At 40.8% G+C, this 15,910-nt stretch overlaps 1 protein-coding gene across 2 annotated transcripts; it reads left to right on the forward strand.

Annotated features, from left to right (window-relative positions):
- The first annotated feature begins 5,565 nt into the window (after positions 1 to 5,565).
- LOC109632414 (leucine-rich repeat-containing protein 15) lies at positions 5,566 to 15,605 on the forward strand. Of its 2 annotated transcripts, none has more exons than XM_020091670.2 (7): positions 5,566 to 5,984; positions 12,426 to 12,614; positions 12,727 to 12,911; positions 12,995 to 13,251; positions 14,401 to 14,521; positions 14,785 to 14,920; positions 15,053 to 15,604. In XM_020091670.2, exons 2-7 carry the CDS (start codon positions 12,431 to 12,433, stop codon positions 15,241 to 15,243), a joined length of 1,074 nt encoding a protein of 357 aa, XP_019947229.2. In that variant the 5' UTR covers positions 5,566 to 5,984; positions 12,426 to 12,430; the 3' UTR covers positions 15,244 to 15,604. The 2 variants fall into 2 exon arrangements, with proteins under 2 accessions (XP_019947229.2, XP_019947230.2); XM_020091671.2 differs by lacking the exon at positions 5,566 to 5,984 and adding an exon at positions 9,410 to 9,581 and having other exon boundaries at positions 15,053 to 15,605.
- The last annotated feature ends 305 nt before the right edge of the window (positions 15,606 to 15,910 follow it).

Raw genomic sequence — 15,910 nt, forward strand, 5'->3', positions numbered from 1 at the left:
TTTTTCTTCTAAAAGTTGCAGGAAATATTTTTAGAAAATCTGCCAAAAGGGCAATAGATCAGGAAACACATAAAGACACACAGCTATGAAGAGTTCAGTTTATTCTAGGATTTTTGTTTTGTTGCAGAAAAGGAGGTCATGAGAAAAAGAAGCAAAAGCGATGAGCTGAAAGAGGCTATAAGTCTCTCAGCTGTCACCTCTGACTTTATACAAAGTTATTACATCTATTGTTATTATGAAAATATTGAACAGTTCACCTTTGACAACATGCAGACACTTCATCACAGACTGAAAGACGGGAACAACTCACTTTAAATAGATTTTACTTGAACAGTGTGAGTTGACCTCAGTCATACATCACGTGTCCTGGATGTGCCAAGGAAATGGACCGTTTGCAGGTGGCTCTGCCAATAGAGCTGAATCAAATCACATAACCCTCTGAGGACAGGGGAGCTGCCTGGGGTGAACTGTCCATTTGTTGCCATGGCAATGCACATCTTCTGTGCCATTCGCTGCCAGCCTGCACACACACACACACACAAACTTTTACCACAATCTTTGTGGGGACACATCAGCATGATTTATTCTCTGGCTGTTGAGTTCGGTTCAGTTTTGGACCCGAGGAGCGGAACACAGGCAAGGACACAATAAGCAGCTGAAGGTCTTTTATTGAAATGAAGGCAGAGTGAGCAGGAGTCTCTCTGACGGAGCCCAACAAAGAGTGGAGGGAAACACTTAAGGACAGGAAGTGAAACAAAGGAGACCAGCATTACTGCAAAATAAAGCGGGACTTGAAAACATGAAACTGTTCCATTTCAAAGGCTCCTTCAAATGCAGCCAGCAAATGCGTCCCTCCATCCCCATGAAGCGAAGGCTTCAACCAGTGGATCCATCCCAGCCCAACCTATCCCAGGATTCATTGCACTTTGGTGATTAATAGGCTGCGTTTGGAAATAATATCCTCTCTCCTTTCCTAACCACTCTTCCTTGACCTCAATGGAATACGTCACAAGGTCAAGGAAAGATTTGAAGGAGAGGCGGTAAGGAGTTAGAAGAGGAGAACCACTGTGCAGAGAAAATCTAACTCCACTTACACTCTGCGTTTTATTTATCACAGAAGATTTGCACAAAATGTTCCCGGTACTTTGTGCTGCAGGCAGTTATAATAAAGTTTCCTGTCCGAAACAGAATGAAATGTCCTGAGAAAAGATGTTTTCAGTTTATATACAGACACTTATTATGGAGGCTGCTGAAATACTCATGTCATTTGACTTTCCCAGTGCAGCCATATAGTTTTTCAAAGAGGCAGTAGCTCTGGCAAGCAACAAGACGTCCCATCAAGTTTTAACTCAACCGAACACCTAACGTTACACAAGTTAGAAAATTCCAAGTGGCATTAAAACATGCGTCACGTCCAACTTCAGCTCTGACACTAGACATCATCAATAAGGACGGGACGAGCGGAGAGAGACCAACTGGGGACGAACAAGACAAGGCAGAGACTGGATGGAGCAAATATACAGAGGGGAATGAGTTGCTGCTTCACTGAAACACTAAAACAACCTAATCACAGCTGAACACCTTATCCCAACTCAAACCTGATTCTAACCATCACCGTAAAGCCAAGGCCCCTGAAGTTAAAGGTGCACTAGAAAATGTCCATGTGCAGACTGGTCCTCAGAAAGATAGAACTACGAGTACTTGCTCTCACACACACACAGCAACATAGAGAGAGAGAGAGAGAGAGAGAGACAGAAGAAAAGACAGATTATCTCGTCCTTGTAGTGAAAACGCCGAGTTAATTTTGTTTTTGAATGAATAATAAGGCCAGTTGATTCCACAAAGGTCAGCGTGAGTCTCATTATGCAGCACAATAGTCACTTAAGTGAGACATCAAAGAGAAGCTGTGCTACCACCGCTGCTCCTGTTTGTGCTTCATCAAAACATTCAGGTTAAGGTCTGTGGCTACACTGAGAGAGACCGAGAGAGAGAGAGAGGGGAGGGGGGGGGGGGGTGCTTAGAGTGTGATTTTGACATAACTAATTGATTTAAAATCTCTTTGAAGTCAGGAGTGTGTGAAGCATAAAATAGCACGGTGTTGTTTTTTTTTTGTTCTCACACACACTTTGGTACTCGTACTGGGCTTCTATTGCTTTAATTCAGTCTGTAAATCCAGTCGGTTATAAATCTCTTTCTATCCTCATGCACATAAACAAAACATCTTCTCTTTCTCCATGATATCATATAATTATTATGCTCACATGCATTTCAAAAAGTATTTAAGATGCTAGTGTGTATTAAAAAAACCCATCTTCCTTGGTTTAATTAAAATCCTCAAAAACTCCACTTGAGATTTTTTGGTTGCCTCTGTCCCAGGACAGTTGGATTTCATTTAGCTGACGCTTGTATCCAATAACTGCATTCGACCATGAGGTTTGACCATGTCCTGGATGTAGACTGGTCCCAGACACACAGTTCACAGTTCACAGAAACGGATGCGGGCAGACACTGGTAACCAGTGTGAGTGAACTTAGGTTGGTTGAAGACCAGTCGAGCTGCTGCATTCTGAATGAGCTGCAGAGTTCTGACAGCACTAGTGGGAAGGAGTTGCAGTAGTCTAGGTGTGAGATGACCAGAGCCTGGACCACAACCTGCGCCACCTTCTGAGTGAGAAGGGGACGGATTCTCCTGATGTTGAGCAGCATGTACTGTATCTACACGAGCGAGCTGTTGCAGTAAAGTTGGTAGTAAGGGAGAGTTAACTGTTGAGTGTCACCCAGGTTCCTAGCAGTCTGGGTGGGGGTTACCATGAAGTTGTCAAAGGTAATAGTCAGGTCATGGTAGTGGAAATGTAGTTTGGTCCTGTCAAGGTTGATTTTCAGGTGGTGTGCAGACATCCACTGAGAGATGTCAGTCAGACAGGAAGAGATGTGTACTTCTACCTGTGTAGAAACCCATGCGAGTGAATGACAGAGCCAAGATAGTTGGTGTACAGACAGAAGAAAGGACCCAGGACCGAACCTTGAGGGACCCCAGTAGTGAGAGGACATGGTTCAGATACAGATCCTCTCCAAGTTACCCGGTAAGTGCGGTCTTTGAGGAAGGATGAGAGCAGGGAGGGAGCAGAGCCTGAGACACCCAGATCCTGAAGGGAGGAAATAAGGATCTGGTGGTTCACTGGGTCAAATGCAGCAGAAAGGTCTGGAAGGATGAGGACAGAATAATAAAAGTAATTCAACATATCATCAGCAAAAGTATCCTGTAGTTACACTTTTGTGCTTTTTAAATTACAGTGTTTTAGTGTTTTCTCCTCATTTTAGTAGAAGCACATTAAATAGAATCTGTGCACCCCAAAAAAAACCATGATCTTCTCCATTTGTTTGTCAGAGAGATGAGTCAGGAGGCAGAAAGAGGCCAGCTCAGCACTCCGCTCAGAGACGTGTGTGTTCCGCTGCCAGAGACAACTCAGTGGCAGGTGCTGCAGGCAAACAGCTAAGACAGGATGCAAAAAGGCTTTCCCTGCTTTTAATCACACATGCAGCTCTAGTGCAGTGCACAACTACACACCAGTATGCACACAGGCTCACCTCTCCTTACTGTACACGTGCCTGCACAGCAGACTCAGCCCAGCACAATCAGCCTGCTCATCACTAGTGTCTTTTGATGGCTCGATGGAGGTGTCAGCACTGTGGATTGTGCAGAATAATTGTACCGCTATGATTCATACTTTAATGAGGTGTTTGATGGACATGTTTTTTACATTACAAATAGAGGCACCTTCATTGTGAACTGATTTTGATGCAGGGATCTCAGCAAGACATGGACACAAGGAAACTCTCTAACGTCATACCATTTAGGATCTGGGAGATAATAATAATACAGCAACAATAATACCAGAAAAATCTTTTTTTCCGATTTTCTCCTGTTTCACAGAGATCAAAGATCAGCCGGAGATGTAAGACAATCCGTGTCATGCACATGAGCATGGAGTTACATCAATATCCTTCCCTGGGAGGATACTGCACCGCTGCAACATTTGATAGGACGATGCTGGTCACGAGTCCTACAGGTGTGGAACACACACTGTAAATGAAGATGCGTGATATCTTTCGTCCATATACAGGAAGTATTATTTTATCTCCATGTGAATACATGAAGAACCTACAGGTATACTAATAATCTCTCCTGTCGCTGATTTAATGAGCCATCTCCACTGCTCTTTCTCTCCGCTGCAGCTGAGTGCAAACACGTTCACCCTCACATCATTAACATGGTGATTATGTGTGTTCATTACGGTCTGGCTGTGTCCCTGCAATCTCAGGATTCTCACAGTTAACCTGGGAGGAGACGGAGCGTGGGGGCCTAACGTGGGGCGAGCCAATCGAAGACCTTCCTCTAAATAGGCAGTGGTTGATTTGGCTCGGCTGGTTGAGCTGGGGATGACCATGCTCCCCTGAGCATCATTACAGTCAACATCTGTCTGATGGAGACCTGCCCACGAGGCCTGTTAGCGTCTCATCACAGAGACACTTCGAACAGCAGGCTCTGAAACCTCGAAGACTTCAAGTTGTGGTCGCACTTGTAAGACAATATATTCCTCTCTGCTTTAGGTGAGAAGCCAAATGTCCCTGACCTTACTTTACAATGAAAAATGTACTTGGTTTAAAACTCATTCTAGACTCTCTGAAATTAAAGCAATATTTGATATTGATAATCAATCAAAAGATGAAATACGTTTTTACTTGATTTCCTCTCTTAGCTCCAGCTCAGTTGCAACAGACCTTTTTCACAGATGCCATTTTGACATGAAACATAGTTAAACATACATTACTCATCACATTTGTTAAGACTCTGTCTAAATAGCACAGAATTGTAATTAATGTAATTAGTAACACCTTTTATACCTGTTATTTCATGTCAAAGTATCAATGTCTAAATTGTGCCTGTGAAAATGAATCATTTTGCCGTGTCCCAATTCAGGGGCCGCCTTGTTCTTGAGGACACGGTCAACAAGGTAGCGGAAAGAAAATAATAAGATGTACATGAATACAAAATATGTTTCTATATACAATTTGGTACAATTCCTAAAGTTAATATCGTAAATAATGTGCAAATTGATCAGGTTTATTGCAGGGGGGGTATTTTAAGCCAGCCTGAAGAAAGGGTTTCAAAGTGCAGTCTGATCTCGCCTTATGGAGGAGCTGTTGCTCTGTGGTAACCATCGGGGGGGTCTGTGGAATGTTGATCACCTTGTCAGTCACCTTCAATATGGCTCAGCTGATTTTTGTCCTTAGTATTTCAATGTCCTAATTTTTCTGTAAACTAGCTGCCAGTTGCCACAAGAGCTGTCTGACTCTGTCGATCTAAACTCTTGAGAGACTCTTATGGACTTTTTGAAGTTATGGACTTGTGTTTTGGACTTTGTGTTTTAAGATTCTGTATTTAATTGTTAACTTTCCTAGTGTGTCTCTGCCTCAGTTTCTTTAATTTCCTCTGATCCCCTGTATTGTCATTTCCTGTTTTATTTTAAAGTCCACTTCCTGCTTCTCTTGTATTTAAATGTTGGTCCCTTCACTTCCTCTTGTTTCCTTATTCTTGATTACTGCACCTGCACCATAATGTGTTCCTCTCTCGTCTGGTTGTCAGTTTGCACATGGATTTATTTCTCATGTTTCAGCTCTACTTTCATTTATGAATTGATCTCTGGTTTCTGTGCTGTTTGTCTGCCACTGGAGACCATAAGCCTCCATGACAAATCCAAAATGGACCCAGCAGACCTGGGCCTTGTAGGAACCACACTTAGACGAGCAGTTCCCTTTTTGGGGAACTTGTTTGGCCATCATGCCAAGATATCAACATCCAGCAACCAGCCCAAGTTTCAACCCCGGCTTTTTCAGAAGTCTGTCCCTGTCTCAGCTGCCATTGGGCCTTCTAGCCTTCAGCTAACCACCAGGTGTGTCTTTGTCCAACATGCTTTTAAGAAGGTAAGCCTGTTTTTGTTCCAACTCCACACTGCATGCAAAATGTTTGACTTTTGTATTTGTATACATGACTCAAACTCTAGAGTGAATCAAACACAAAGGAAAGTTCTGTGTTGGTGTTTATTGTAAACGTGTAAAGAGAGCAGAGGTCAGTGGTGGGGAGAGGAAGGAGGACATGCAGCAGGGTTAATACAGCATGGCACAAGGATACCAATGCGTGTCTGCCTCAATCCTGAAGCCTTGTCTTTGCTAAACTTGTCTGTTTGGGACATCCTGTTCTCTTATCCTGTGCTGATGCTCTGGAGCTACTTCAGAATTATTCCTTTTCAAACAATTCTACAATGTACTGTCACTTTTTATTGTTTGTGTGCTGAAAGTTGTGTTCAGAGATTTTTACAGTTAGAAAAGTTAGAAAACTTTGTGTTCATCCTACCTGGTTTATCCACAATGAAGATGTTATGATCAATGTTTTTTTATTTTACTTTGCTCATGTATGTGGATTATCTATAACTTTGAATGAACTGATGTTACTGATCTCATATTGCATGTTTTTTGCATCTTTTCAAAATAAAAGCAGTAATTCAGCTCAATATAAAGCATTGCAGCACCATAATGTGCTTTAACTTTGAGGACAAATTGCCAAACAAGAAGTGATTATATGAATGTTGTTGCCATGATGGAGATCCGCACCTGTGCTGTGTCTCTGGTTAAATAAGATTATCAAAGTGATCTTGCAAGTTTGATCCAGTTGACGGTCACTGCTGTAGTTTAGCTGAGGACATAAGAGGTCATGTTCAACTCAGTCTGCAGACAGAAGGCACACTGCCCCCTGCCCCCTAGGAGTCCAAATCGCAGATTATATGAGCGGTGTGTGACATATATGTTTTCCACTTACAGGCTGACTTTTTTTATTATCAGGTCAATTATTTTATTTTTTTTCACTTATTCATTTGGCCTTAGAAAAAAAGAAACCTAATTCACATTTTTATCAGTTCCAAAATGTATTCTTGTTGCTGTTCTACTAGCTACTACTTTTTTATGCAATTACACACACACACACACACACACACAAACAAACACAAACACAAACACAAACACACACACACACACACACACACACACACACACACACACACTCCCCAGTCTCTCTTCCTATCTGCTCTGTGTCTCTCTCACTATCTCTGTGAAGGCTGGATAATGACACTTCCAGATGGTTTGCCTACTGTGCGTGTGTGTGCTGGCGCTGGCTCTGTTTGAAAAGGATCTTTCGTCTTCCTCTGACAATAGAATCAGTCCAGTCAGCACAGCTGTCTATCTGCTGCCTCTCTTCCCCAGCACGTCTCGATAAATCCCAGCGTCGTGCTGCACAGTTTTGGCCCATGCTCTTCTCCACTGCTCCATTTATTCTTGCTTTCTTAATCTATTAAGCTTTACACTTTCTTCTCCCCCCTCTGTTCTCTTACACATTCTCATTCTCCCTCTGTTTCTACTTTCACTCTGATCCCTTTCTTTCTCCTCCCACTCCTCCTCACCTGCTCTCTCGCTTCTTAATCTCCACCCTTCTGCTCCATCATTGTTTTCTCCCAGTTTCTTCTCCCTCTCCTCTCCTCCTTGCTGTGTAACAGCCAGTGACATGTTTGGCAGTTCCTCTGCTCTCTCTTCTCGTAAGGAATTACGGTCCTGACCCAGTTCCACATGCAGCTGCTGCCACATCTACGTGCCTGTGGAATAATGTGTGTCACAAACAGCCACAGAAGGATCTAAACTATCTGGACACACTATCTGAAAACATTTATTCATTAAGTGACTGTTTATGTGTAAAACCTTTTGTGGAGCCATACATTTTTACCTCTATGACAAAACACAATCCTTGAGCTTTAGGCTGCAGTATTGGTGTCCCTCAGAGCAAACATATCAACAACACTGGCAATTTGTTAAACATTTTTATTTCCTAAGCTTTTTTGAACTACACAATGTGCTTTAACAATTTCAAAAACATATTCATTAACCTGTGGCTTTGCTCAAAGCTATAGAGCTAAAACAGGAATCAATTACTGAATCAGGAGTTGAGCATGGATGTTGGAAAGGCCATTTTATTTATAAAGCACCATTAATGAGTTCAGTGCTGCACAGGGACAGCAAATTAAAGTCTAGAAGCACAGTTCAAAACAAAAAAAAACCAGATAAACGAAAATAAGAATCTGTATCAAAACTTTAAAATAAGTTAAGAGGGACAATTAACATAAATGAAATGGGAAGAACTGTAGAATAATATAATGAAATACAATGATGGTATGACAATATAAAATAGCTTAGTTAAGTGCCTTTGTGAATAAAAAAGTTTTAAAACGTTGTTTTAAACATCAAAATAGATGGAGCATTTGTATCATCATGCAGCTGTTTCCAACACTGTGCGGCATGGTGACTAGAATATGATTCTCCATGTGTAGATTTTAACCCAGGGTACTACTGGCAGACCACTCCCCAGTGATCTCAGGGGTCTCGCAGTGTTCTATCGGACTCATGTGTCTGTTATGTATTTGAAAGCAGCTCCAGATTTTGTGATTTCTTTAATGTGATTGTTAATAGACAAACTGACGTCTAGCCTTTATTCAAGTGAATCTTTGCACACACGCTACATTACTGATGGTTGTAGCTGCTAACTCATCTGATAAATGACAGAAACTAACTAGTTCAGAAATGTAAAATTCAATCTAAGGTGTAAGCCCTGGCCGCCCTGTTATTCCTTGCCAAGCTTGAAGCCAGAACATCTGCCATTTATTTAATTATTAGTTCCCCTCTGTTCTGCAAAGACACAGGTCTAGGCAAAATAGCTCTGACCTATTGAACCCGTAAACATACCCATAAACTGCTGATATACAGTTATAGTTCATTGGATTTCTTTACCATCCTGAGCAGGATCTATTAATCAATAACCTCATGACATATGTCGTGAACAAAAGTAACACACAACGGTAATGCATACACAAACTGGCTCAATGTATTATCATGTGCAGTGAGCTGTGAAAACTCCACAGGGAATTGTTGTATTATATATTGAGCTTATTTTCACTGAATCTGAGGTTATGTTCATGTTCTTGTCCTGCGAGTGTGTACGAGCAGTGTGTTGGCCCCACCATGTAGTCACACACACACACACACACACACACACACACACACACACACACACACACACACACACACACACAGTAGACTTGGCAGTGTAACATGGATCAGAGCCATAACCTGTGAATGCCACATTTCTCTGGGTTCTGTGACATTGCAGAAGTTGCAGCTCAGAGAGTTTCACACCCTGTCTGCTGAGGCTGTGTTCCCACACCACCACACTGGCGAGGCTTGTGTGGCTGCCTCTATGTCAAGTCTGACAGCAGCTTCATATGATACATAGTTACCTCCACCCGTCTGTAGGGACTGAGACTTCTGCAGTGCCTTCTCTGATATTAAAAAATAATTAAAAGTGCAGTTTTTAATTCTTGGTGGTGAGGCCACATAAGAAGTAACAGACACTTCTAAAGGGGTAATTGTGTTTAATTGGATTGAGAGGACATCGGGAGTGTTGTTTTGAAGGAGCCTGTTCAGGTAAGTGGCACCAACAGAAGTAAAAAAACAGATGTGACTGCTTTCAAACAACATCCATGTCTTACTGTTACATTTCTCTAATTGACTTCCATGTGGATTGGGAGAAATCAACGCACTTGAACAAATTTTAAACATTAATGATATGCTAAGGTTTCTATCGCTGATACCTACCTACCTCATCTTTAGAATAACTTTCTAACTTTTTTTTACACCCATTACACTTTTGTCTAGAAATAATTTCTCACCATAACTGAAGAGTCAAAACATTTCTTTTTATCATCCTTACAGAACCATTCGACGCTATGTTTTTTAGTTTATGATGATAATTTACATTTATATTATTACAATAGGGGATTCATTTGGCTTTATAATAACTAACTTTAAAGTTTACTATACAATTATACAAGGTTGATACAGATAATGACAATGTTGAACACTTCTTTCATTGTGTGGTCACAGTTCAGAGCTGAGAGGTCGCAGGAGGATTAGTCGTGTCTCTGCTGGAGCTGGGAACTTTGATTAAGAAAATTAAACTGTTGCTCCTACTATGCAGTCTGAGGATGAGGGAGGGGCCGTGTTTTTCTTTGTCCCTATGGAGTGACTGGTCAGGTCGTTGCTGGGGCGAAGATCACGGTGGCTTCTCAAATCAGTTTTGGGGGATTGAGCCAAATGTGACTAAATGGATGAGATGTTGATTTTCCAGGAAGAGGCCCTTCTAGGTGCTTGTTCTTTAAAGTTCACCCACAATAGAAGTCACCCTAAGGTGTTTCACAGACCATACTGTGGCTGTTTATCATAATGGGGTATGTACGAGTTATCAATCTGCTCACCAGTCAGATCATTAGAAAAAACATGCACACTTTTAGCTTGCTCCCTACAGATAGGTTCCCTTTCACTCCTTTCATCAGCGCTGGATTGAGTAGCATACAAAGCATTTAGTATGTGTAGTGCATTCTTAATATTTGTTATATATGTGGTAGTCATAATAGTTTTTACTAGCAGTAATCAATAGTTATTCTGAGACAAATCACACAATAGTCAACAATTTATTCTGAATACTCATTCTCGTTAGCTTGATAAATTGAAACCAAAAACCAAATTTATCAGATGATTCCATTGCTTTTCATTTGCATACTTTCATTGGCTATTTTTTCTTCCATATATATTTCTCATTCTCTTCTAGTATGGTGAAACCATGCTGTGTGTTTCACCTGACTGATAAGTCTGGACACTGCTGTAACCTGATTTCCCCATGATGGTCACAGTTTCATCATGTCACTTATTAAATTCTCTGTGCCTGATCTGATGGTGATGCATGTTATTGGCCTGTAATTAAAAACTCTGCCTCTCATGTGAACAAACACGTGGCTGGATTTGAAAAAGTGCCTGTTGACTAGCATCCAGTTAGATAACAAGTAAATATAACTGAGCACGATCCAATTGTACATCATCACCTCTTTCCACTCCAACTATTGAGTCTTTTTGTTCATGGGAATAAAATCTGAAGTAGCAATGCTAACGAATGCGCGCCCCGCGCATGCCCCTAGTCAAGAGCTTGTATGTGGTTTTCCGGTGTGTCTGTGAGAACGTGAACACGCTTCAGAGAATAGTTGACAATGTTTAGATTCTGCACTGGTGGTGAACCTATGAGACACTTTTCATGTTGGGACATTTAATATATGTTATGGACTATTCTGTTTGGCCCCTTCAATTTTTGGATTTGTCTTTGTATGCCTTGTAATTTTTACATTACATTTACATGTTTTATTTTCCAACTGTGTCCCACCCTGTATGTTCTTCTGCAAACTCTTCCGATGTGTTTCTCCAGTTTTTAATTATCCCTGCCCCTGTTATAGCCTGTGTTTCTTTTGTCTTTTTAAGCTCATATGGTCTGTTTGATTTGTTTCAGTCCTGTGTCTTCCTGCCCTGTTTCCTAGTTTAACTGATGATTTGCTGCTTGAGTGTTTTGGTGTTGAATTACCTTACTTTGACTTGTTTGCCTTCCGTCAGAAACTGTCAGCCTCTTATTCTATTAAATTAAACGTCACCTTGCTCCTGTGCCTGTGGTTGGGTCCTCCTTGGTAATTGTGACTGAGCATCCTGCACACACGCATTATACTCGGTGCAGCTAAATCACACTGATTGTTTACTGTTCTTTAATAAGCTGAGCTAAATGAGATTATGGTGCTTTTTTTAGACTTTGAACTCCTACAATCATCACTCACATCCAACAAATTATATCTGCTATGATGGACCCCTCGCTAACTACCGATCTTGGCACCTAGAGGAATAATGCTCATTTTGCCCCCCTCATGCTGTGCAAAAATATGACATATGAGATTTTTATTAATGCTTGAAACTCATTTACTGAAGGATCATGTGAGTATGTTGCAGTCCTTTATTTTACATGTTGTCTCTTGACATGTCGCCAATACAAAAGCTTTGTAATAGAAATACATTTCCGGCCCCTGAAACAATCATGTTGGTCCAAGCTACTTTAGATTACAAGTTAAAATGAAATGTGTTGTGTCGATGGGTGCCTCCTGGCAAACGAGTTATTACCATGGCCTCTATATACAACATGAAAACATAATTCTTTCCAAAAAAAAAAATTGTGTAGTGAATTTTAATGTCATTGGAACACAAACATATGATACTGAATAAATATTAAAATCCAAAAATTCCTGCATCATTTGAGGAAGTCTGTTGCAACTTGCTGTGAGACACCAGGATCACAACTGTCATATCTATAAAATATATTGAAACTCAAATGTTCAAATAAACAGAATTTTTTTGTCGATGTAAAGGCTCTTCCGCTTCTTCTCCACACTTTCCGTTCTGCAGGGGCGATGCAGTTCTCCGTGTGGTCGATATTAATGATCCTATGGGTGGCACAGACTGTGGACAGCTGTCCTGATGTCTGTAAATGCTCCAGGAAGGCTGGTCCAGAAAAGTCAGAGGTCAACTGTTACAAGACGGGTCTTCTGAATTTTCCCTCCGATCTGCCTGCTGATGCTTGGATCCTCAAACTTGGTGGGTACATCACAGTTATGAAAATGAACCCCAAGATTGTTGTGATGTTTAAGATATGATAGTTATAGGACATGATTCCATGAGTAACCAACTTTCCCATGGGTGTGTAAAGGTGAGAATGGTATCACAGACCTGAAGGCTGATGTTCTGACATCAACTCCAAAGATTGAGAGTGTCAACCTGGAACGAAACGCCATCGAGTCCATCCACCCTCAGGCCTTCTCCGGGGCAAAACAACTTATGCTTCTCAATCTTTACAACAACCACATCACCAGCCTTCCACCGAGAGGATTCCAGGTAAAGGATATGGGGGGGGAATGGGTTTCATACACGGATACAATAATCTGACCACAAAAACTTTTCTTTTCCCATATCTATAGGACCTCCTGAACCTCCGCTTCCTCATGCTGGGACAGAACCAGATAGGCGTCCTCAAAGCTGAGATGTTTGCTGGTTTAAAGAACCTGTCAGATCTTGATCTTCCTCTCAATGCACTCACCTCTCTCCCATCGAATGTCTTCAAGCCTCTCACCGACCTCAAAGTTCTGGACCTTTCAATGAACCTCATTCAGAGGATGTCTCCCAAGGCCTTCAATGGCCTCAGACAGCTCATGTTCCTCAACTTGGATAATAACAGGTCACAACACATGGCTTTCCCCCCTCTTTTTACTACAGTGATGTACATGCATATAGTGACTACAAAAGCAGACTGACTTTGCAGGTATTTGAAATGAGAATCAAATTTCTCAACTGTGCATTGTTAGGTCAGACTCAATCATGTGTTACCTTAATGAGAACAAATACAGAATGTTTCACAATGCTTCTATTGAGGGGTTTTTTCCTCCACAGTTGCCAAAGTGCTTGCACATTGTGAGAACTGTCGGGTTTCTCTTTATTAATAAGGTTTTAAGGTCTTGACCTTCTATGTAAAGTGCCTTGAGATATTGTATATTATGATTTGGCGCTATACAAATACAGTTGAATTGATTTTAAAACCGAGAACTAAAAAAGCAAAAGACAAAAATGATTTATACATCACTTGATGTGTCACTTCGACAACTGACCATTTTAAATCACCCAAACATTGACTACTCTGTCATATAGGTAAATACAGCTGCACAGTTCTTCTGTAAAATGTTGAATCTGGAAATGTGCATTTCATTATTTTTGTGTTAGACAGTCGTAGACAATTGATTTACTATTTTTGAATCAACCTCCTTATATTTTAAAATGTATGAGGTAATAAAACATTTCTTTAAGTTTGCCTATAATGAGCAGTTTAATGAATGACTTGTACTGAAATGTAGGAATTATCAGATCTGTCACAATGGCAAATTTGAGAGAGTCATTCAGGCAGACATTATACTGAATCATGTCCATTTAGATCAGAATAGTAATGTACTGTATGTATAACTTGTTACATTTGAAATGTCACAGTAAGAAATAGCATAAGCCTTTGAATTGACTGCTTCATGACACAGTAATGTGTTGCTTAAGTTAGATAAGTACCATACCTTTTAAAATCTCTTGATACCACTTGCAATGCCACAGAGGAACAAGCATCAGAGGAAGCAGCCTCATCTTGTGAGATTACAGGATTGGTTCCTTAAATGTGATGTAAAATACCATGGCTGTCAATCGTTTGTGCAACAGTGTTATGAGATATGATTAAAAGAAAAAGTCTGGGACATGTTAAAAACCTGATTTTGAATTGAGCGAGCCATTACAGTACCATGTCTTACCATACTGGTTGATAATGATACTCTAAATGTCTCTCCATATCCAGTCTGAAGACTGTTCCTCCTGGAGCATTCAAACCGCTGCAGTCTCTGGAGATGTTGGTCCTAGATAACAACCTTCTGTTCTCACTGAGCCCGTCATCTTTGGATGGCCTGGACAACTTACAGGTAATATAGGCTCTTTTTATAACTCTTTTTACACACAAACTGCTGAGAACGTCAGCTAGGATCATTCTCATCTCAAGCTTAATGAAATGCAGTGTAAAACAATCCACTTTTTATAGAACAGAACAAGTAGGCGAGCTTCCCAGTAATTATCTTGACAACCACTGGAGTTCAGCTACCTCTATGGTTATTTATGTTCTTGCTCAAAACTTTCTCAGTGTACATTCGTCCTCTGACATAAATAAATGTGCTGACTATTGAACCAGGAACTCTATCTGAGGAAGAACAATCTGGAGCACCTGCCACCTGATGTGTTCAGGAACATGCCCAAGCTTTCTCAGCTGGCTCTCAGTGGAAACCGCCTGAAGACAGTGGATGGAAACATGTTCACCCATATGCCCAGTAAGAATATTGCCAGCAGGGGTCTTCTGCCCATTCTATTTCCACAGGAACAAAGGAGTGATTCATAACTGCATCATTCGCTGATGCAGCATAATTCAGTTTAGTAATAACCTTTCTTGTCTGACTCTTCAGACCTGAAGAAGCTGCACATCCATGACAATCCGTGGCGGTGTGACTGTAACCTCAGCTCCTTGGTGCAGTGGATGGGACAGACGAAGGCCAGCCTGTCTCCTCGGACTGCCCTGAAATGCTTGAGCCCTCCAGAGCTCCAAAACAAGAGCCTCGCCAGCCTGAAAGACGGCAAACTGCTCTGCCGTGCCTAACGCCACAAAACCTTGAAGCAGACCTCGACATGGCCCCGGACCTTAAGAGATTCAGATAACAAACTTTTATTCAACAAATTTGTTTTGGTCATTTTTGTAGAGTGACCTTGTTTCTTGTGATTTCTTAAAGCTTTAATGTAAGGAATAGATTTGAATGAAAGATTCTGTATCTCCTCTTCTTTATGGGCAACATAATACATTTTCAGCTAGAAATCTTATATTCGCCTTTTTGAAACTTTAGCTTGACCTACATGTATATCAAGTTTAAAGCCCAAAGATATCGATGTAATTTCAAACCATACTGGAGCATGAAACTTTTAAACTGCAGTAAAAGTTCAAGCAAGAAACCTGTATGATGTTTTCACTGAGTATAATCACAGTATTTTCAACAAGCAAACTAAAGGTGCTGCAAATTCAAGACTGACTTAAATAAAATGTATTCATTTCCACTAGAGTCAGCAACATAGATCAAAAAACTGTTGTGCATAGTAAAATATTGGTACAATCAGAAAATCTGGTTGAAGATAACCCAGGTAGGATGAACACAAAGTTTGCAGCATAGACAATTCATAAAAAGTTCTGCACTCAAACAGTAAATAAGTGACAGACAGGCTGCACATCATCATATTTTTCCCTCAAGCAAAATACAAGTGCTGTTCTTTATCTG

This window comes from Paralichthys olivaceus, chromosome 19, assembly GCF_024713975.1.
Source record: "Paralichthys olivaceus isolate ysfri-2021 chromosome 19, ASM2471397v2, whole genome shotgun sequence".
Classification (NCBI taxonomy): Eukaryota; Metazoa; Chordata; class Actinopteri; order Pleuronectiformes; family Paralichthyidae; genus Paralichthys; species Paralichthys olivaceus.

Coding starts and splice junctions, on each gene's coding strand:
- LOC109632414 (XM_020091670.2), top strand. CDS start 12,431: ATGCAGTTCTCCGTGTGGTCGATATTAATGATCCTATGGGTGGCACAG. Junction 12,615..12,726: donor TGCTTGGATCCTCAAACTTG/GTGGGTACATCA, acceptor GGGTGTGTAAAG/GTGAGAATGGTATCACAGAC. Junction 12,912..12,994: donor TTCCACCGAGAGGATTCCAG/GTAAAGGATATG, acceptor CCATATCTATAG/GACCTCCTGAACCTCCGCTT.